The sequence below is a fragment of the Podarcis liolepis genome (genome assembly GCF_965112155.1).
Source record: "Podarcis liolepis genome assembly, chromosome: 3".
NCBI lineage: Eukaryota > Metazoa > Chordata > Lepidosauria > Squamata > Lacertidae > Podarcis > Podarcis liolepis.
In genome coordinates, this window is record NC_139557.1 from 108,684,036 (window position 1) to 108,705,892 (window position 21,857).

The 21,857-nt window shown below is 44.6% G+C and overlaps 1 protein-coding gene across 1 annotated transcript in view; it reads left to right on the top strand.

Moving 5' to 3' along the window:
• The window catches only part of MSH2 (mutS homolog 2), a 59,475-nt gene that overhangs the window by 20,668 nt on the left and 16,950 nt on the right, over positions 1-21,857 (top strand). The window contains exons 7-8 of the mRNA XM_083494258.1: positions 16,034-16,230; positions 17,545-17,654. Coding sequence (XP_083350384.1) covers positions 16,034-16,230; positions 17,545-17,654 — 307 coding nt within the window. The remainder of the gene's footprint in view (positions 1-16,033; positions 16,231-17,544; positions 17,655-21,857) is intronic.

Genomic DNA, 21,857 nt, shown 5'->3' on the forward strand with positions numbered 1-21,857 from the left:
GGAGACCCGTTGAAATTAACGTTTGTGACTAAGCCAGGTCAATTAATTTCAATGGGTCTTCTCTGAATAAAACTTGGTTAAATGTCACCCATAGACTTCCATAGAGAGGGGTGTATGTGCAGAAACCAGCCTACTGCACAAATGTATAGTTTTGCCTCTGGCTCCAGCAGCCTCTGGCATGTGGCCCCTGGAAGGTTCCTCAGCGGGGAATGTGGCCCTTGAGCTGTCAAAGGCCCCCCCCCCGGTTTAGCAGATACCAGTGAGCCTATCTTCGTCCTGGGCTTGCTCATTCCCCTCCTCCCGTTTCCTCCATCCAGGTGTCTGGGAGGCGGCATTCGGAAGCTTCTGCTGTGAGTTAGCACCTGCCTCCTGTGCTGTCAGCACTGTGGTTAACACTTTACTATGGATGCTTTCAACAAGCGAGTGTCAAAAACCTTAATACGACGATGACGGGTTTGAAATGAACCATAATTAATGTCTGTTTCCAGACATCTGCATGTGTCTTCCAGGGAAACCTACCCAATACCTAGTTGAGTATAAAGGTCTTTAAGGGCTTGTTTAAATGCTAGGCATGTCTTTTAAAGGGGTGGCTTCCATTCAGCGACAAGCGTAAGCCACTTTTGCTGCTAGGAAACTTGATTTCTTTTTAGAAATATTATTCTGTTACTGTAAAATTATTTCATTTCTCTTTACTTACTGTTCCTGTGTTTCACAACTTTACGTTGGCATTTTTTTCCTCATTTGTCTGCACTTTTGATTTAGAAAAAAGCAGGAAAACACATCCTGAAAGCCAAATTTAGCAATTTGGTGGGTGAGTTTGACATGTAAGAAATGAAATCCCACCAAACGGCATGGAAATGAGTTCTGGGTTTTTGGTGTCTGAGCTAGTCCTAGTCTTCTCATGGAAGAAGTGGACACTTGTAGTTTCTCTACCACTAACCCAAAGTGTGCAGTTTAGTTTGATAGTGCTCCATTCATTTTTCTAAGTGTGACTCCTCCATTGCATTTTAAATGGCACCCGTTAAAGCCCTGATGGGAGTTGTTGTTCAAAACATCTGGACGGCACCAGCTTGGGGAAGGCTGGTTCATGCTGTTGTTACATTTTTATAGTCTCTTTTAATGCTGTAAAGGTCTGGCCAAGCTCAAAGTGAGGAATTATTTGATTGAACAACATTAAATTGTTCTGGGACTGAGTGGAATTGTGCCAGAATAACAAAATAAGCGTTGAAAAGGCATTTAAACTGGTAGTGGTCATTCTGGCTGTGATCAGATGAACGTTGCTTGCGAGACCTTTTGTCTTGCTGCTATAGATAAAACACTATTAGAATTCTCTAGAGTTTAGAGATGGGCCACTAATTTTGGATGGCCTTGGTAGCCTGCCAGGATTTGGGAACATCTATCTCTCTCCCTCCCCACCACCCCCTCAACCAAAAGAAAATCCTTTGACAGGTGCTTTGGAAACATTCTGACTTTCAGGGCCCTTGCAGAATGCAGCGCAGGTTCAGAGACCAGAACTTCTTATCTCTCCTGAATTCCAGTCCTGAGGAAGAGTTAGAATTGACAGCTGATTTTTTTACTCGCTCTTTAGAGGCATTCTGAGTGCATCTTAAATGCTGCATAAAGTCAGAGGCAAGGGAGAGAGGTGACGTGAGAGGGCAGTGATCGTGACGATTTTAAAATAGTCGTCCAGAAGTAGCCTTCTTTCAAAAGCCCATCCATTCATTCATTCATTGCATTCATATTCCACCTTTTCTTCCAAAGAGCTCAAGGTGGTGGTACATTGTTTTCCCCCTCATCATTTAATCCCCACATCCCTATGAGAATAGGCTAGACTGGGAGACAGGGACTGGCCCAAGGTCACTCAGTGTGCTTCTTGACCGAGTGCGAATTTGAACCCTGGTCTCCCAGGTTCTAGTCTAACACTCTAACCACTACACCAGCCCATCAGAAAGTGAACTAGAGACATTTTGCATGCAAAGTGTGTCCTTTACTACTGAGCTATAGCCTTTCCCGTTCCGGCAGAAAGAACTAGTCACACACGATAGCGTGCAGAAGTACGACCAGTGCTGCCGTAGCCTCGGCTATAAATTTCAGTACTCCTTCATCCTCAAAATGCCAGATGTATTATCCGAGGTGATCAATCTCAACCCTGGCTTGTGATTTCTTCTTCAGTCATAGCCGAGTAAGATTGTCTTCCATAAACATGGTTTTAACAATGAGTCCGTAGGTGACCTTGGAGGCCAATTTTGGATCCTCATGTCCTTCCACAGTGGGGACATTGGTTCCCGGGCGAGAGTTGATCACAGTGTGGATTTGCCAAATGTACCTTCCTCTTATCACGTTTCTTCCTTGCGGTCTGAGTTTGAGTGTCTTCAAAGTCCACGACACCTTTGGTAAAGGCTGTTCTCCAGTTGGAGCGCTCGCAGGCCTGTGTTTCCCAGTTGTCAGTGTTTATACTACATTTTTTAAGATTAGCCTTGAGACAGTTTATCTTTAAACCTCTTTTGTTGACCACTGGCATTGCACTTTCCATTTTTAAGTTTGGAATAGAGTAGTTGCTTTGGAAGACGATAATCAGGCAGATATCCGCACAACATGACCAGTCCAACGAAGTTGATGTTGACGAATCATTGCTTCAGCACTGGTGATCTTCGCTTCATCCAGTACACAGATATTAGTTTGCCTGTCTTTCCAAGTGATGTGTAAGATTTTTCGGAGACACCGTTGAGGAATCTTTCGAGAAGTTGGAGATGGCGTTTCTAAGTGGGCTATGTTTCACAAGCATACAGTAAGGTTGGTAGTACAACAGCTTTGTAAACAAGCATTTTGGTTTCCCTGCGAATGTCCTGGTCCTAAAACACTCTGCACTTCAATCCGGAGAAAGCCACACTCGTAGAGCTCAGGCAATGCTGGATTTTGGCATCAGTGTTGAGCCTTCTGGAAAGATAACTGCCTAGGTAGGAGAAGTGACCCTGACCCAGGCACATCAAAACCTTGGCGGGGCAAGATAAAAGTCAGGGAACAGTCATGCCAACATGCTTATTATAGCACATCATCCCTGGAATTGTTGGAAACCAGGGGTCTCCCAATAAGAAGTCGCTTCTAATGGCTTGTGAAAAAGCTGTCAAGTGGGCTGCAGTGTAATCTATTTCTGAATTTTATTAGGCAGCAGGGACAGCTGAACCTGATCCGATGCTCCCATGTGCCATGGACTCTCCTGTGCATCTGATATACCTGTTGTTTGCAGGAACGCCAACCCCATCTGTCAAGTTTCCTTGTTAATTTCTCCAGAGCCCTGCATTATTATGCATACCAACCACTTGCCTTTAGCAGGTGCAAAGGTGCAAAATTACAGCAAGGGGAATCGTGCACATGCAATTCCCCAACATCTCCGGTACATCTGTGCTGGCATGAACCACAGTTGGGTCTCCATTTGTAGTTGATCTAGAGTCCTCTCCCCTCCCTTTCCCTGCTCTTCCACCTGCGTCTATCTTCAGAGGCTTACACTGTTTTCAGGTGGTACTGAGGACCACATGGGCTGCTGAGCAGGAGCTAAAAACGTTGTAGCCAGCTAAGTTCTACTCAAGAGTTGACATATTAAAAAGAATAGCCATGCCTGTGAACATCAGTGGGTCTACTCTGAGTAGGACTAGCACTGAATACAACCAAGTATCTGTACCTCTTTATAAATAAGCTACATTTGCATTGCTGTACTTTGAGTCTTATGGAACGCGGGTGGTTCTGTGGGTAAAACCTCAGTGCCTAGGACTTGCCGATCGTATGGTCGGCGGTTCGAATCCCCATGGCGGGGTGAGCTCCCTGTTGGGAAACTGCCAGGGAGATAGTGTCCATCATGAGCCCCCAAGCCGGAGTTCTGGACGATCCATCGGCCTCCCGTAGACAGGCAGATCCAGCAGTTAGCGACACGAAGCCTCTGGAAATTCCTAGCCACATTCCAGGGCTGGGTGTACACTGTTTATCAGCAGAAACACAGCCAAAAGCTTGCACCGCAGAAGAGCATAATTTTCAGACTTTATTAGCGTTTAACAGAACAAAAGAAAACGTGACCGTTCTGTGTCAGCATCTTCGGCCAACTGAGAAAACGAAAGGAAAAAACAGCAAGCATAAACATCCTGTGAATAGGACATGCGCAGACTCTGTTGCTTACAAAAGCCTGCTCCCTTTTAAGGTGGAACGGAAATATCCTAACATCCTCCCCCTTTCCGTGTAACCTGTTGTACCTGTGGTTCACTCAATTGCAACCTTTGTACATAAACCTTATGTTGTTCTTTGTTAACAACCTTAGACAACAGATCAGCAGGGATTTCATTTCCTGCCATGTAGGACACCTGAATCAGTCCTTTCTGAATACACTCTCTTGCACGATGTAGCTTAATCTGCAAGTACTTGGTTCTCTGCTTGCAACTCTCGGAGTTCAGCAAAGCCAAACACGATCTATTGTCTTGATACACTTGTATAGGACATTTCACAGACACCCTGATGTCCTTAAACAGTTGCATCAACCATTCACAATCCATGAGTGAAAATGACAGAGCATTGAGTTCTGCTTCACAGGAACTTAGGCTCACTGTTGTTTGCTTCTTGCACAACCAGTCAAACAGGCAGTGGTTGTACATGTAGCACACACCAGAAGTGCTTGTACCATCCGTGGTGTCACTTCCAAAACTTGCATCAGCAAAGATTTCAAGACCTCCAGTCTTCTGACTGGTGAACCTCAGCCTGTAGTGCATAGTCCCTTTCAAATAGCGGGCTATGCGCTTCAGAGCTTTCCAATCCTGAACCGTAGGATTGTTGGCATGTCTGCTAAGCAGATTACAGCTTACAGCAATGTCAGGTCTTGAACATCTGGCAATGAAATTCAGCTTGCCTAGAATGCATCTGTATAGCGTTGTGTCAGAAAACGCTTCAGCAGTACTGTCTACCTGGTAACCTGTCACCATCGGTGTGTCTGCTGGGTTTGCATCAACCAAATTCAACCTGGTTAACACATCAGCAATTTTCTGTGTTTGGTGTACCAGAAAATTACCTGCTTGGTCTCTCTCCACCTGCAGAGAAAGATAGTTGGATACCTCACCAAGATCCTTCATGTCAAAGTGCTCCTTCAGTTGAGCTAGGGTGCTTTGGTAAAAAGCCTGATTCTTCCAAAACATCAGAAGATCATCAACAAAACATAAACAATACAGTTTGTTTTGCCCCTCCTCCTTGACAAACACACATGGATCAGCTTTGCCCTGGTGAAAACCTAGAGAAAGCAATGTCTCAGTGAGTTTTGTGTTCCAACACCTGGCACTCTGCTTGAGACCATATAAGGATTTCCGCAGTTTACAGACCATACCCTTCTGTATCTCCATCCCATCAGGTGGAAGCATGAACAGCTGTTCATTCAAAATCCCATACAAAAAAGCTGTATTAATGTCGTGGTGGGAAACATGCAGTTTCTCCTCCGCAGCGACCTTGAGCATCAGCCGAATGCTCTCATATTTGACTGTGGGGGAGTAGGTCTCGTGGTAATCCTGTCCTGGTACCTGTGAAAAACCTCTGGCAACCAATCTGGCTTTGTGTCTGACTACCTTGCCATTCTGGTCTGTCTTGGCCTTGAAGACCCATTTGCTGCCAACCAGTCTCATTCCTGGGACTACCGGTACCAATTCCCAAGTTTGGTTCCTGTTCAAGGAATCAACTTCAGCCTTCATGGCATTAAGCCAAGGCTCAGCATCTTTAGAGGTTAACTCCTGAACCTCTTTGAAGCTTGAAGGTTCCCACACCTTCTCTGAGCTACTAAGTACAGCAGTTGCTGTCTTAGCAAACTCATCAGCATACCTCTTTGGAGGTCTGCCCTTGGTCGCCCTTTCAGATCTGCGTACTAGACGCAAGTCTTCTGGACTCATCTCCTCTTTCTTAGGAGAAAAGTGACCAATGGTGAACAGTGGTTCTTCCAGTTCATTGTCAGACGCATCAGATGGTCTGACTGAGGCCTTTGCGCTTTGGTAGTCTGCTGTGTCATCACTTTCACTGACATCAGCAGCAGCGCCGCCCACTGAACTGGAATTCGAACTCTGATCATCATCATCATCATCCTCATCATCATCAGCAGCTTCCTCAGCTTTAGCTGCTTGCTTGACATCACCTTCATCCTCTTCTGGGTAACACTGGAAAATTCCCACATTTTCCCCCCACTTAGGATTGTACTCAACACTCCTTGTGAACTTAATGGACTTAGAGTCAGTCATCCATACCCTGTATGCACCTTTTTCGTACCCCATGAACAAACCATGTGCCCCACGCTTCCCAAGCTTGTTGGTTTGTTGAGTGCGTACCCACATGTCCGAACCAAAAATTCTCATGTGTTTGGTGTTGGGTTTCTTGCCAAACATCTTCTCATAGGGGGTACAACCAATGGGTGATGACAATCTGCGATTATAACTGTAAACCAGATTCCCCAAAGCTTCCCCCCAAAACTTATCAGGGAGATTGGCATCATGCAACAAGGTCTTGATTCCTTGCAGCAATGTTTGATTTGCTCTCTCCGCAAGCCCATTCATCCATGGCGATCTGGGCGTTGACATGTCATGCTGGATTCCCTTCTCAGTCAGGAAAGCTTCAAACTGCTGAGAAGTAAACTCCCCGCCCCGATCAGTAAACAAATAAGAAATACGTTTACTGTGCACATTCTCCAACCAAGCACAGAATTCCTTAAACTTCGGAAACGCTTGCGATTTCTGTTCGAGCAAATACACATGAATGTACCTGGAAAAAGAATCAATCAGAATCATGAAGTACCTTGCTCCTCCTAAAGAGGGCGCAAGTGGACCAACCAGGTCCGCATGCACTAGCTGGTAGGGTTTGGAAGCCTGCCTGCTAGACTCCTTGCCTTTTGGAGCAACCTTCACCTTGTTCTCTGCACAAGATACACATTTCATGTGAAATTTACAAGGTTTGATGTTCAAACCCTCAACCACTTCTGGCATCTTGGCCAGTGCCTTCCAAGAGAGGTGACAAAATCTTCGATGCGCATCGTGAATGCAACCTGCATGAAGAACTTTGTTAGTTTGTGCAACACAACAAGAATCAGCATTAGATACAACAGCAGTGTCATCATAAGTTATATGGAACAAACCATCCATAAACTTTGCATGCAAATAGTCCTCTTTGCCTTTACTGATGACACAGACGCTCCTCTTGAAGGAAATCTGAAAACCACGCCCAGTAAGCTGTGGGACACTCAACAAGTTGCTCGCCGCTCCTGGAACATACAGTACACCGCTGATGGTTGTGTGCAAACTTGCAAGTTTCACAGTCCCTTCTCCTGCAATTTGCAACGTCCTTCCATCAGCCAGGTGGATCTCACCTTCCTGAGGCTTGAAGGAGATAAAGAGATGCCTGTCCTTGGAGATGTGGCGCGTGCAGCCTGAATCCACAACAAAGTCGCCTTTGGCTGTTGGAGCAGTCTTTACAGCAAGCAAACCCTTGTTTTGCACTGGTGTGGGCTTTTGCAGCTTGCCCCCCTGCTGCTCCTGGCCAGCAGACGTGCCTTTAGCCTTTGGTGAAGCTGTGCCAGCAAGCAAAACCTTGCTTTCCACTGGCGTGGGCTTTTGCAGCTTGCCCCCCTGCTTCTGGTCAGCAGACGTGCCTTTAGCCTTTGGTGAAGCTGTGCCAGTAAACAACGCTTTGTTTTTCCCTGGCGCCGCGGGCTCTTCACCCTCCCTCTGCTCCTGGCCATCTGCAGGTGTCTGCCTGTGGCTCTGTTTACCTTTGCCTTTCCGGCCTCTGCAAAGGCGATGACCTTGGTTCTCACGAGAACCAGAGCTCTCAGCTGCCGACTCCTTGGCTCCCCCTGGAGGCTGGAATGCTGCCTGGGATGACGTGACGGTCAGCTCCCCCTGCAGCTTGCAACTGCTGCCCTCAGCATCCCTGCATTCATTCGCATTCTGGGAAACAGCTAGGACCTCCGATGCAGTCAAACTCTGGGCTGGGATTTTTGCTTTGTGAGCTTTTTTTAAAGCAGACCACATTGCACGTGCAGTGGTGTTGCCAGCCAGCGTCTTAATTTCCTCAAGAGATACGGATAGGACTATTATGTCAATCGCCCTCGAATCAGCTGATCTCCATTTCTCTGTCAGAGGAACTGGGGGGGCTTCACAAACAACATGCCACACCCCAAACTGACGCAGTAAACTCTCACACCAGTTTGCCCAGGGTTCATAATTCTGCCCATCCAACTTAGGACACGGAGCAGTTTCAGAAGCTTGGAAAAATTCCATTCCAGCTTTTGGCATTAGCCGTGAGTCTTATGCCTTCAAAGACCCCTTATCTTGGCAGCCCATTAATCACGAACTCTTTGGCTCGGCTCCCAGGCCAATTAATCTGCCTTGCCGGAGATCAAAGACGAGGTAAAACAGAAAAGCCAAAAACCTCCCTTTTTTTTTCTTTCGCTTTTCCCACCATACCTCTTTAACGCAGTCTGTTGCAGCTTTACTCTCCTGTAGGTGCCGTGAATCTGGGCCCGAAACCTTGTTGTTGGGAAACTGCCAGGGAGATAGTGTCCATCATGAGCCCCCAAGCCGGAGTTCTGGACGATCCATCGGCCTCCCGTAGACAGGCAGATCCAGCAGTTAGCGACACGAAGCCTCTGGAAATTCCTAGCCACATTCCAGGGCTGGGTGTACACTGTTTATCAGCAGAAACACAGCCAAAAGCTTGCACCGCAGAAGAGCATAATTTTCAGACTTTATTAGCGTTTAACAGAACAAAAGAAAACGTGACCGTTCTGTGTCAGCATCTTCGGCCAACTGAGAAAACGAAAGGAAAAAACAGCAAGCATAAACATCCTGTGAATAGGACATGCGCAGACTCTGTTGCTTACAAAAGCCTGCTCCCTTTTAAGGTGGAACGGAAATATCCTAACACTCCCACCGTTCGGTCCCAGCTCCTGCCTACCTAGCAGTTCGAAAGCACACTTAAGTGCAAGTAGATAAATAGGTACCGCTTTATAGCGGGAAGGTAAATGGCGTTTCCGTGTGCTGCGCTGATGCTGGCTCGCCAGAGCAGCTTTGTCACGCTGGCCACGTGACCCGGAAGTGTCTCCGGACAGCGCTGGCCCCTGGCCTCTTAAGTGAGATGGGCGCACAACCCTAGAGTCGGACACGACTGGCCCGTATGGGCAGGGGTACCTTTACCTTTACCTTTTTTTTTTATAAAATTTTTATTGGTTTTACAGAGTTTTTTAAAAAACAAACAAACACTTAAAAAGACAAACATACACGTATAGTTTCAAACATATTTTCATAAACCTCTTTTCTTGGGCTTCCCCATACCCCCCCTTTCTGCATCCCAATGTCCATAATCTCGTAGCAACTCCCAATTGTTACTTTCCAACCTCTGTCATCTTAGTCCTCTTTGTGTTCTGACCTTATATCACTGTACCCCTTTGTTTCTGAAAACCACAACATTTTAACATTCATTAAGTTTATAGTAGTCCTTAAGATAACTTTTAAATTTTCTCCATTCTTCTTCCACCGTCTCTTTTCGTTGGTCACGGATTCTGCCTGTCATCTCGGCCAGTGTCATATAGTCCATCACTTTCATCTGCCATTCTTCCAGAGTGGGTAAATCTTGTGTCTTCCAATACTTTGCGATGAGTATTCTTGCTGCTGTTGTAGCGTACATAAAGAAAGTTCTATCCTTCTTTGTCACCAGTTGGCCGACAATGCCCAAGAGAAAGGCCTCTGGTTTTTTAGGAAAAGTACATTTAAGTACCTTTTTCATTTCATTATAGATCGTTTCCCAGAAGGCCTTAATCTTCGGGCATGTCCACCAAAGGTGGTAGAAGGTACCTTCAGTCTCTTTACACTTCCAACATTTGTTATCGGGCAAATGATAGATTTTTGCCAGCTTGACTGGGGTCATGTACCACCTGTAAACCATTTTCATAATGTTTTCCTTTAAGGCATTACATGCCGTAAATTTAATGCCGGTGTTCCATAACCATTCCCAGTCAGCTGACATAATGTTATGTCCAACATCCTGTGCCCACTTAATCATAACTGATTTAACTGTTTCATCCTGTGTACTCCATTTCAGCAACAAGTTATACATTCTAGATAAATTCTTAGTATTAGGTTCTAACAGTTCGGTTTCTAGTTTTGATTTTTCCACCTGGAAACCAATTTTCCTGTCCTGTTTGTAAAATTCCATTATTTGACGATATTGAAACCAATTTTGTAACTACAAATTGCCACAGTTTCCCAGTTTATACTGTTTCTTCTTGTAATGTACTGTAGCCAGGCACTGTATAAACTTTGTATCACAGTATCACTTTTGCAGGAAAAAGTCAGTTCAGTGTCCTATTGTTCTAAAAAGGCAGACCGTTTCATGCTTTCAATAGATGAGACAGCGGAGGATTTTTACTTCAGGTAGATCATGCAGTTATTAAAGTCTCATTCACCTCCCCTCTGCCCTGCTAGCTAGAGGGGAGATCTAAAGTCTAAATGTCCGGTTTAACTGATTAAAGAGCGGGTTTCAACGGATGCAAGTTTAAAGTTCCGTTGCTTTCACTTTCATGCAGTCGGGGGAAGGCAGACTTCCTTGATTTAAATCTCCCCGTTTTTAGCCCAATTTTCAGAATTTAAAGGGTCCCGATTGTTTTTCAGCTCTTACTCACGGGAATTCAGTCCAAATTTTCTTTTCAGGAAGGAATCGGCGCTCTCCGCTTATGGCGACGCGGCTTCACTTCGCAGGCTGGGTAGCGACTCTCAGCACCGCGCTCACTCCCGATGTCGATCCGTAGCCTTTAAAAAGGCTCTTTCACGGTACCAGGGGGCGCAAAGGTGCCCACCGAGTCTCCTTGTTCTCAGGCTTCAGCGCCTGGGATTTTAGGGGTCCCCCGCTCGCCGTAGCGGGTAAGACCCGAACTTGCGAAGCAGTCCTTCTCCGGAGCTCGGAGGTAGGACCGCCATTAAGCACTGGCACCGACCGGAAGTCCCCTTTACCTTTACCTTTACCTTACTTTGAGTCTTACACATCCCCAATAAATTTTGAGGACTTGTAACTTGAAAATTTATTCTGTTCAAAAGTTTTTGCGCACTGTGAGAAGAAAGTATTCTCTGAGTGGAGACATGCTGTTTATACTTACAACAGAAAGAACCAACACTTCACATAGGTTTTGTAATGTTCCTAGTGGCACATTTTGAGTGGTCTCGCTTTTGCATTATCACCAAAGATAGAATTTATGCACCTCTACACATTTCAGAGCCTTAAGTCTGTTAAGGGAAAACTGCAACATTCCTTAGTTGTTCTGAATACAGCTTCAGGGCAGCATCATTCTGATTAGATAAGCCAGACATATACAGTATATATAAATATTCAGCTCTCCAGTACAGAATTGTTAGGTAGGAAGCAGACCTGCCCTGCCCCTGGGACAGAAAAGTAATACAGATGAACGTTTGGATAATCTGAAGCAGCATGTAGAACTAAATACAGATCCAGCAGATTTGCTCTGCTCTAGCAGAAAGGATTCACGTGAAATAATAGCCATGGGAAAATATTTATTACCAGTTTAATAACTTGTAAGTGTTTAAGAATTGGACTTGGGGCTCAAATCTGACATAAAAATTAGCAGGCACCTTGGAAGCTGTACAGAGGTACCTCGGGTTACAGACGCTTCAGGTTACGCGTTTTCGGGTTGTGCACCGCGCTGAACCCAGAAGTACCGGAAAAGGTTACTTCCGGGTTTCGGCGCTCGCGCATGGGCAGAAACACTAAATCGCAGGTTGTGACCGCTGCGAGTTGGGGAAGTGCCTCCCGCATGGATCACATTCGCAACCCGAGGTTCCACTGTAATGCGTTACAGAGCAATCTGCAGCTGACTTCAAAGTCACTATACTTTCAACAACAAGACTTAACAAGAAGCTCTAGCATAAAACTACAGAACCAGCAAATTCCTTTGCGCTCAGTTTGGACAAAATCAGGACTCTGGTTTGCTGTTTCCCTGTAGGTGTTAACAGAATCTTAATGTGATCCTTCCCCACCCCCCAACTATAATTGCTCTTTTGAATGGACCCCTCTGTTCTGCTCTTGCATCTATTTGTGACTTGCAGAGAAATGCCACAGACCCACTGCCACCCTTTTCATCTGTGACCCTCTGTTTGCAATTCTTCCCTCTTGTGAATGAGTATCTTATCTGCCCCGTCATCTGCGGATGGCACTTGAAATGCAGGAAGTGGACTTTCCCACTTGGGGGCCTTGTGCCGTGATAAATCTGTTTTGTAAGATGCTACAGGACTACCTGTTGTGTTTGCTGCAACACGCTGCTACCTCTCTGGCAAGCCTCAAAATTGCAGCAGTGGATTCTGCTGAGCACTAGAAAAAGATATGTAGTCCACACTTTGCCTTGATAACCTCAGCATCTAATTTCAACGCCTCCCTTCATGCAGTTCTTACAGTTTTGTTATTTGGTAATAACAAGAGGGGAGCAGTCTGCCCCAAAGAACTGCAGAACGAGAGGCGTATAAGAGATCTATGACTCTGAAGTGTGAGCAAGAGAGAGGTGTGTGAATTATATGAAACCCTGGCTTTGGTGCACATTAAGGAGTATTATATATCTTAGTGCTAAATAGTGTTTCTATTTTATATCTTATCTGTGAGTGTTTGGGGTTGTTTTTACTCTTTTTTAAAACTAGTCTTTAATGTGTGCCTTGCTTGGTGTCATGCTGAATGCTGAAAGCAACTATTGGAGGAAATGTGTGTTGTTCATTTATTATATGAAATACTCTTGGTGGTTAATTGTTTTACAAAATAAAAAGCTTCCTATTCATCACAGTTGCATAAAACAATATGGAAATGTCTACCAGTTCCTTTACCCTGCCTCTACATTTCTTTCTAATGCCAAATCATGGAAGCAGAATAAATTTAGAAGTGCCAAGCAGTTTTCTGCAAACAGACCAGGTTTGCCTAATCTTCATTGTAAAATTTGATAATATTTGCATGGGTGCATTTCCGTTGAACATACAGTACTTCATGTATTGCTTGTTTGTTGATTTCTTCCAGTAGTCACATTCAGCATTAACATGTTTCAGAGAAGCATTGTTTGGTACTAAGACATAGAACAGTCATTCACACACCAAAACCAGTACCCCTTGAAGGTGGCATCTATATGCAAACAAACAAACAAACAAACAAACAAACAAACAAACAAGACAGGTTATTTGCTGCAAATTTTGAGATTTTATTTGCTTCTAAAAGACCCTCATTCCACTCTAAGGCAAATTTTCCCATTCCTTCCTTTTATTTTAGAGTCCTGCTTATTTCCCTTTGTGCCTTTGTGCTACAGTTTGAATCCTCCATAAGAGCATGGTACCTATAGTTTCTTCAGCCAAAGCCTGACGGTTGCTCAACAACTGCTGGATACGTCATGCAATAAGATGCTTCAGCTCATGAATCTGAAATGTCATTTTCCTTTTTTAGCACCATCATGATGTTTGTGCCACATTTAGTTGTGATTCACAATCGCCTCCTGGATCTTCTTCTTCGTTCCCAGCAGTGCTTCTGTCTAGCCAGTGTCCCTTGATTTGAGGTCATATGTTTTATTCCCCCTTCTTTATTCTGGGCTTATTTTTTCAGCAAGAAACTGCTTTGCAAATAAATGACCCATCAGCTGCTTTCTAGTGATATGGAAGGAAGGCAGAGCCTTCATTTCTGACATTCCTTTCTCCCTCCTCCCTTTTATTGCCAAACTTCCACGAAGCCTAGGGCATAAGGGGTGGTGATGAGCTACTTGGAAACTGGCAGATACATTTGTCAGGACCAGATCTGTCCCTGGCTCCACCAGCTTCTGATATCTAACCTAATTTTCCCCAAAGTCACAGTTGTGTCTACGAAGAAGAAAAGCGCAACGCTGGTTATGCTAGCGAGGCTTTTAGCAAGATGTCACTGAAGAGTTTCTACTTAATTCCAGAAGCATTTAACGGAGAGTTAGCCTGCCTGCTCATATGTGAGCATAAATTAACAAGTCAGCTGTGCACTGAACTGACGGCAGATCTCAGCCCTCTGTGCTTTGACGGCTATCAAAGCTTGCATTAATTTGTTCTTCCTAGTACAATAACGCTGGAGTGTAGGAAGGTAAAGGATCGTCCCCTTTATGGAGAAAGAAGCAATAAAAATATCCCGAGTGCTCTTTTTTTTCTGCAGAAGCAGAAAGAGATAGAATTCTAATGCCATGGAATTATTGCAGGAGTAGAAGAAAAATCATCCTTCAAGAGGGTGCATTGAGTTTTGGAGAAAATAAAACCCACTACTTGCAGGTCTCATTTGTCATACGACTGTGGGAAAGTCTCCTTGCTTTATGACCCTTTTTAAAAGTGGGATTTTCCCCCCATATAGCCTCAACAATGAAAAAAAATGGGAAGAAAAGAGAATTAAGCGGGTAATGTTCTCTAGAATTCATTCTTTCTGATCCCTGCTTTGGATTTAACGGAGGAGGATGGGTCATATACTTTGACTCAAGGCGTTTCTCTGGAGGTGGCATTTTGGCACCTGAACTGAAAAACCAGAAGCGTTCTCCCAGTCTCTCCTCCTGCACATGTACCCGTCTCCCCCTTGCTGGCTGTGCTGCTCTTGAGAAGCCTTCTGCAAAATTAAAAAAAAGCAGAGAAAGTTGATTGTCTTATTGGTACTTGTTTGTGGTGGAGGGAAGTACTAATTAAAAGACAAAGCTGGTAAGCTTATTTAGCTTACAATATTTGGAACCTCAGATTGCATTTCTGCTAGTGAGCCTGCGTCCCCTCCTGTCCCCACTATCGGGTTTTGCTTTGTGATGAGGATGGGAAACAATTTTGTCTTTTGAACAGACTAGGTGGGGCCAAGAGTGCAATATCTTGTAGATACACCTCAATGTTTGGCCCCCAAAGAATGAAACTTAGTCGGGGAAGGGGGGAAGATGCTGTTATGGCTTCTCCTTGTATGTTTTTCCATGGAGAAGGAGAGAGTGCTGTATAGGCTACATGCAAGGGTTCTATGGGCCAGTTTGAACCACCAGTGGTCCACCCCATTTCATTTGGGTGGTCCATGGCTTGTCTATAAAATGGAATGCAAAGTCATGGCTGCAGGACACTTGCTTTCCATCTCTGTTTTAAAGATTCGTCTTTTAAGCATTACTCTCTGTGTTTGTGGGTATGCTTTGAACATCCTAGGCCTAACCTCCCTCACAGGGTTGTTGAGAGGATAAAATGCAGGTGGGAGAACCATGTGCACCACCTTGAGCTCCTTGGAAGAAAGGTGGGATAGAAATGTCATGATGCTGATGATGAAGTTTTTAATGTTTGAAGTTTTATTCTGTTTTTAGTCCTCTGTTGAGAGCATCCCAAAGTGGCTGGGGAAACCCAGCCAGATGGGCGGGGTATAAATATTATTATTATTATCATCATCATCATCATCATCATCATCATCATACTAATCCCCACCCTCCTTCTATAGGCTTCATCTTTCAACCAGGTTGGCACTGGCCACCTTATCAGAGGATTGTCCTCTGCAAAGGAAGACACTTGGTTGTTATTGTTGTTGTTGTTGTTGTTGTTGTTGTTGTTGTTGTTGTTGACACTTGGTTGTTGTTGTTGTTGTTGTTGTTGTTGTTGTTGTTATTATTATATAATTTAGTGTTCTGCTTCAAGGGAGGGTGTTGCTGAACTTTTTAAAGATAACAGTTTCCCGTTTAATTCTCGTTGAAACCTTTGACCAGGCATTTATCATGAACATTATTGATGGCAGCAAAGCAAACTGCCAAGGGACTGGCTCCAAGCTGTCAAGATTTTCACTTGTTTGGCTCTTCTCACTGTGATTTTCAGCCACCGTCGGGGAGTGGGCTGTTGGTGCAAGCTGAATCTTCTGTGCTTCCATTAATAAATAAAAGAAGAAGTGTGGGGACAGAGAGCGATTGTAGTTGCCTCCGGAGGCTACGAAAGCCCTGTGTGCACAAACTGATTTTTTGGTCTCTTTTTGTTTCATCTTGTCCCACCCTCAGGCTAAACTTGGTGGAGGCCTTTGTGGAAGACGCAGAGCTGAGGCAGTCTCTTCAAGAAGACGTGCTCCGTCGCTTTCCGGACTTCAACCGGATAGCGAAAAAATTCCCCAAGAAAGCCACACTCCAGGACTGTTACAAAATATACCAGGCTGTTAATCAGATACCGAATGTGATAGAAGCACTGGACAAAGTTGACGGTGATGCATTTTCACTGTTGGGCTATATCTATATCTCAAGCCGGCGAGAGGCAGCGAGGACCTGAACACAGTTGCTTGCTTCGTAATATGGATTCCATTTGGACAAGGGTGGGGTGGCTTTAGCCCTCCAGATATTGCTGACCTGCAGCTCCCACTGTCCCTGGCTGTGCTTGCTGGGATAATGGGAGTTGTAGCTCCACCAATACCTAGAGGGCCAAAGCCTCTCCTTGCTTTCAGAGCATGGGCTGCAGGGTTTGTGTGTGGGCTGCCCATCTAGGCTAGGAGCGCTAGAGGAGGAAATTGCCCCCAATATCATTCTGCTTGAGTGGGCCTGGGATCAGGTTCCTGCCGCCCAGGGCTGCAGCCCACAACTCTCAGGCGCTGTCATAAAAGAGGAGGCATAAAGCCATCAAGCACAAAGCAAGAAAAACAGTAGAGGCAATAAAAGCTCCATATAAAACTAGCTGTAAAAGCTATAAAAACAGCGCAAGGGCTGGAAAAAAACACTGGCAATTAAAAGCAGCTAGTTTACATGCTGAGAAGCCTTGGCAAATGAAAACGTCTTTATGTCTGTGTTTTTTTAAAAAGGACAACACATTCTTTCCTTCCTTTTTCACATAGAAAGTGTTGCTTTTGCAGGACTTAATTTGTGAAGTGCATGGCTAATTATTCCTCCAGTCTTTTAAAATTTTAGAGCAGCGTTTGCCAAGCCAGTGCCCTCCAGAGCTGGTTGGGGGTTGTTGGGAATTGTAGTCCAAAATCCTCTGGAGGGCAGAGGCTTAGCAGAACAACCAGGCTGTTTCTACCTCTCTCCCCACCCCACAACTCCTGGTTTCAATATTAATAAGTGTATCTTCTCAGGGCAATTTAAAGTAGAAGGTTGGATTTTTTTTTAAAAAAAGCAAAATGGTGAACTTAAGAGAACTGCCTTGCTCATTAAGAGAAGAAAAAGGATGGACTATTTTGACCTCTGCAGATGTACTTTTCTGATTTGAATGTGCCAGTAGCTAAGAAAATGAAATGGGAATGTCTGAAATATATATTAAAAGCACTCTTTAATTTGGCAGCCTGAGGAATACATTGTGTCTGTTGTCTTTTAAAAAATTAAAATTGTCTCTGCAGTGTTTGCCACCTTTCCCTGAAAATTGGCTTCTGTATTGCTCTTTAGAGAGCAATTCTTGCTTTAAACATATTTGCCGTTTTGAACTGTTTTTAATTATCTTATATGTAGATTGCCTTGAGATGGCAGTTTACAAGGCAAGGAATAAATTGATGGTGATTATGATACATGTTTTTGTTTTTCCTTTTTTTCAGAAAACAGCAAGACATTAGTACAAGCAGTGTTCACAGGACCTCTGAGGGAGCTGCTGTCTGACTTCTCCAATTTCCAAAATATGATTGATGAAACTTTGGACATGAACACGGTAATCTAAAGGAAGCAGAATACTATGGCTTGGTTCTGTCAAAGATGTGCTGGGTGGATGATGACCCGGTGGTATTAGCATCATGCACAACTTTTCTACATTTAAACTTTTCAGCCTGCCTTTCTAAAAACTTATTCAAGGCTTTTCCGCCAAAATGACTAAAAACAGCCATAGGGCAATAAAAGAAACCCAAGTGTCAGCACAATTTAAAAAATCACCAAGGACTGGCATTAATCAGATTATAACATAAATCTGTCCCATCAGTACTGTATGGCACGTGTTGAAGCTAACTGTATGATGTGCTTCAGAAACGTAGGGAGTAACGGACACAGAGTTTCTTAGGGAGGGAGGTCCAGAGACTTTATGCCACCACAGAGAAGGCCCTGCTACAGACAGCCATAGGGCTCTTCCCTTATATATTAGATGTGATGGGTCCTCTTCTGAAGATCTGAGTGGCCAGGGTGGGGGGCGACTTCCAGTGGGCAGAGACATTCCTTCAGTGAATGTGCTGTGATCATTTCATCTTATTGACACGGCAGATACCTATTTACATCTCTTGAACACCGGTTTGAAGGCCGGCAAGCCTATGCAGCTGCTTAAACTTTCTAGATTAGCCCGTCATTTAAACGATTGTTTTATACTGGTTTTATGGTGTGCTGGGTTTTATTATACGCGTATATATTGTTGTACGTTGACTTGATATATTTTGAGTTGTCGGTATATAAATAGCTTAATAAATGAATAAAATCATAGGGCTGGGACGAAAGGCCAACCAGTCAGAAGGCTGTCAACACGAAACTTGCCTCTCCAAGGTGAGAGCATCAACATCCAGGAATCGCATCCCATAACCAACGCAGCTGAGCGCCTCTAACACAGAATGACGTGCACAGCACCATGATGCTGGCATACCCAAGTAGCTACACATGGGTCTTAACTAATTCTTGAAATGCAGTTACATGCTACAGGAACAGTGTGTGTGTGTGTGTGTGTGTGTGTGTGTGTAAAATAGTAGTGCTATTGGGGAATCCTTTTGAATAGGAGTTGTCCCTACCACAAAGAGTTGCTTTGATTTTTCATGTGTGTTAATTAAAGTTTGTTGGGCTGCCTGGGTCAAGTTGCGACTGGAGGGTTGTAGGTCAGTGTTAGAGCACGTTCCCACTTCAAAATGCACCCCTTGGTGCCTCCGGATAAGGCTAGGAAAGTCTCCCTTCCTGAAATCCCAGAGGGCTGCTGCCAGTCAGTGTCTGCATTACTGAGATAAATGGACCATTGGTCTGGCTTGGTTATAAAGCTTCTGATATTCCTAGATATTCAGCCGACTTGAAATCTGGATGAGGAGAAAATAGGAAGTTAACTTAAGTGCTGTACATATAGAGTCTGGCTCTACCCCCATCAGAAGTTCACACAAAGAAAAGTGGATTCTGCAACCTGTAGGACACAGAAATAAAAAAATGTGCATTTGCTTGTTTTGCCAGCCTGACGTTCCTGCAGGTACATCCGTGCAGCCTGATCTTCCACTTCTCTTCGCAGCAAGTAAGACAGTTCTGCCGTCGCTAGGGACCTGTTGCTGTGAGCCACTCCTCCTGAGTGTCTCTCTGCTGTCGAGGATTCCCTTAGGTTTTACCCACCTGCTTTCAAAAACAAAAGGACGAGAAATTCTCCATATATTAAAGTAGATAAGTTTAAATGAAGCCAAGTAAGACACATGACTCCAAGTTTTGTTTGCATTTCCAAAATCCATGGAAGTTAATTAAGGCCGATGTTGGAGGGGCAGCTGCGGTTGCTGGAACAGCAAACTGTCCGCAGTGGGCGAGAAAGCGGGATCTCGCAGGTTCTGATTTTACGGCTTTGTGTTTCGCATTAAGACCTGTAAGAATCTATCATTCTCTTTAATAGGGTACGGTAAAGCTGCAGGTTGGCATAGCAACCAAATTATATTGCTCGGCCTGCGCTGAGTAAACTTCCAGCTTCACGGACTTAGGTTTATAGAGCCACAGATACATTGCGTGAGGTAGCATGTATATATTATGGCAGTTTATATAGTGGAACTTGTGTACATTGCACTTCACAGAACAGTGTCACAAGCCTCCTGTGACAAGGAGCTTATAGTCTCTTCCAAGTCTTGGTGGGTGTCCAGGGGGAGATATTTTCAAGGTTGAGATTTTATTTATTATTTGAGAAATTTTTACAAACTGCTCAACCAATAAGCTCTCCAAGTGGTGTGCAAAATAAAATCACAGCCGGGGCAAAGGAAGCTGCATTATACTGAGCCAGGCTGTTGGTCTATTTAGCTCACATTGTCTGTCAGAGACCTTCTGCATGCATAGTAGCTGGTCTACCACTGTGCCGCAGTCCCTGAACAGAACTAAAACCCACAAACCAGTTAAAAGCAAATGGCTTGCCCAAACAGGAAAGCTTTCAGCTAGTGTCAAAAACAATAAAGTGTGAGTGCTTGCCCCATGTCAGTAGGCAGGGACCCCCAGAGCACAGGAGCTACCCCAGTGAAGGAACATTTCCTTGCAAATGCAGATTGGACATTATGGGGCACTTGGAAAAGTAGGAATTGGGAGTCCAGCCACATCTGGAGGGCCATAGGTTGCCTACCCCAGTTTACTAGATAAAATCCTGGAATTGGTCGCACCATCTATGTGTTTTGGATGTTACACTTGGAAGTCAGAGGTGAAGTGTCTCTTGGTTGACGTCAGCGGTAGACAGGTGGGATCCCATCCCATACTATTTTGCATGTGGACCAGGTCATAGACAGCTGAATTTGGTTGGCCCAGAGTGGCCCCATCCTTGATCTGCTCCATATGTGCTTTGGAGTAATTCTGACTGGCTTATAATACCAGTATTATCTCTTGACTGGGCTCCAGTTTATTTTATGTATTTTATTTACATGCCTACCTTAACTGCTTAACTTTTAAAACTCTTAAGCAGTGTACACTGTGTACAAGGTAAAAACAATATCCCTTTATTGTTTTGTATGTGTGTATAATAAAACAGATTCAGGGAAATCGTATAAAGCAGGATTCAGTCTTATGACTCATGGAAAGTGTATATTTTTACAAGACGTGTGAAACAACTGGTGGCAGAAGGAAGGGTATTATTCCGCAGGGTATTCTGTAGGGTACAGTGCCACAAGTAGAATTTACCCATCTGATCCAAGCGAACTTACTAGTCCATAGAGGGGCAGGTGGTCTTTCAGGTTTGGCCCTCATCCACTCCATTATCCAAACCCAAGCACTGATTCAGCACTTCCACCCCTTGCCAGAATCTAATGGAAAGGAGAAATATTGCCTGGTGCCGCCAGCATACTGATGGTCACCTTGCTCTTGATCTCGAGCTGAGGGATCGCAAGTTACTCAGGCCCTAGGCTTTGGGTTAAGTTTGTAAAGGCCAAGTGAATGCAGTGGTTCAGACCTGCAAAAAAAAGGGGGGGGGGAGTTCAGCTGGGGATGCGTAGCACTGGGGTGGTAGAAAGATGCTGTTTACAGTTGAGCTAACACGTTCTCTGGCAGGGCATTGCAAGGTAGCATCCTCTGGAATGTCAACATTCCCTGGAGAGCTACTGCCAGACAGTACTAAGCTAGATGGACCCCCGAGGGTCTGGCTTGGTTCAAAGCTAGCTTCCTGCGTCCCTAACATTTTAGCTGGCAGCGGTAGAGACTGAGCCAGGAGTGCCTGTATGCAGTGAAAGTGCTTTGCCATTGAGCTGTAGCGCAGAAGAGGGATGGAGAAATAATTGGTGTGCCCCTGAATGTAGTCCAGGTAGCTGCCAGGAGATGTAGGGAAAGATAATTTCAGTTCCCCTGTTTTCTCTTTGGGGTCTGCTCTGCACTTTTCTGGGAATATTTTGACTTCCTCGGTGGTGGCATTCAGCTGTTCCTGGTCCGCAAGCAAGCAAAGGGCTTCTTTGTAGTTGCTGATAGTACAGTGTGATCACAAAGCACTGTCCCTCCTCCCATTCCCTGCAGGCTCTAGATAGCTTTTCTTTGCTGCAATGCAGGTTACAATGTGATGTGCAGAAAGCACACAAGTCCTTTCCAGCATTTTTGTAATGAATTTTTCATCATCCTTACAAGTTTGGGAGTGAAGGGGATAGAAGGCTTTCACCTCTTTTGTTATTTCCCCCAAAGCTTCTGGTAAAAGCGAGGTTCCCTCGTCCCATTTTGAGTAGTGTGACCTACGAGAAACCCGTTTTTC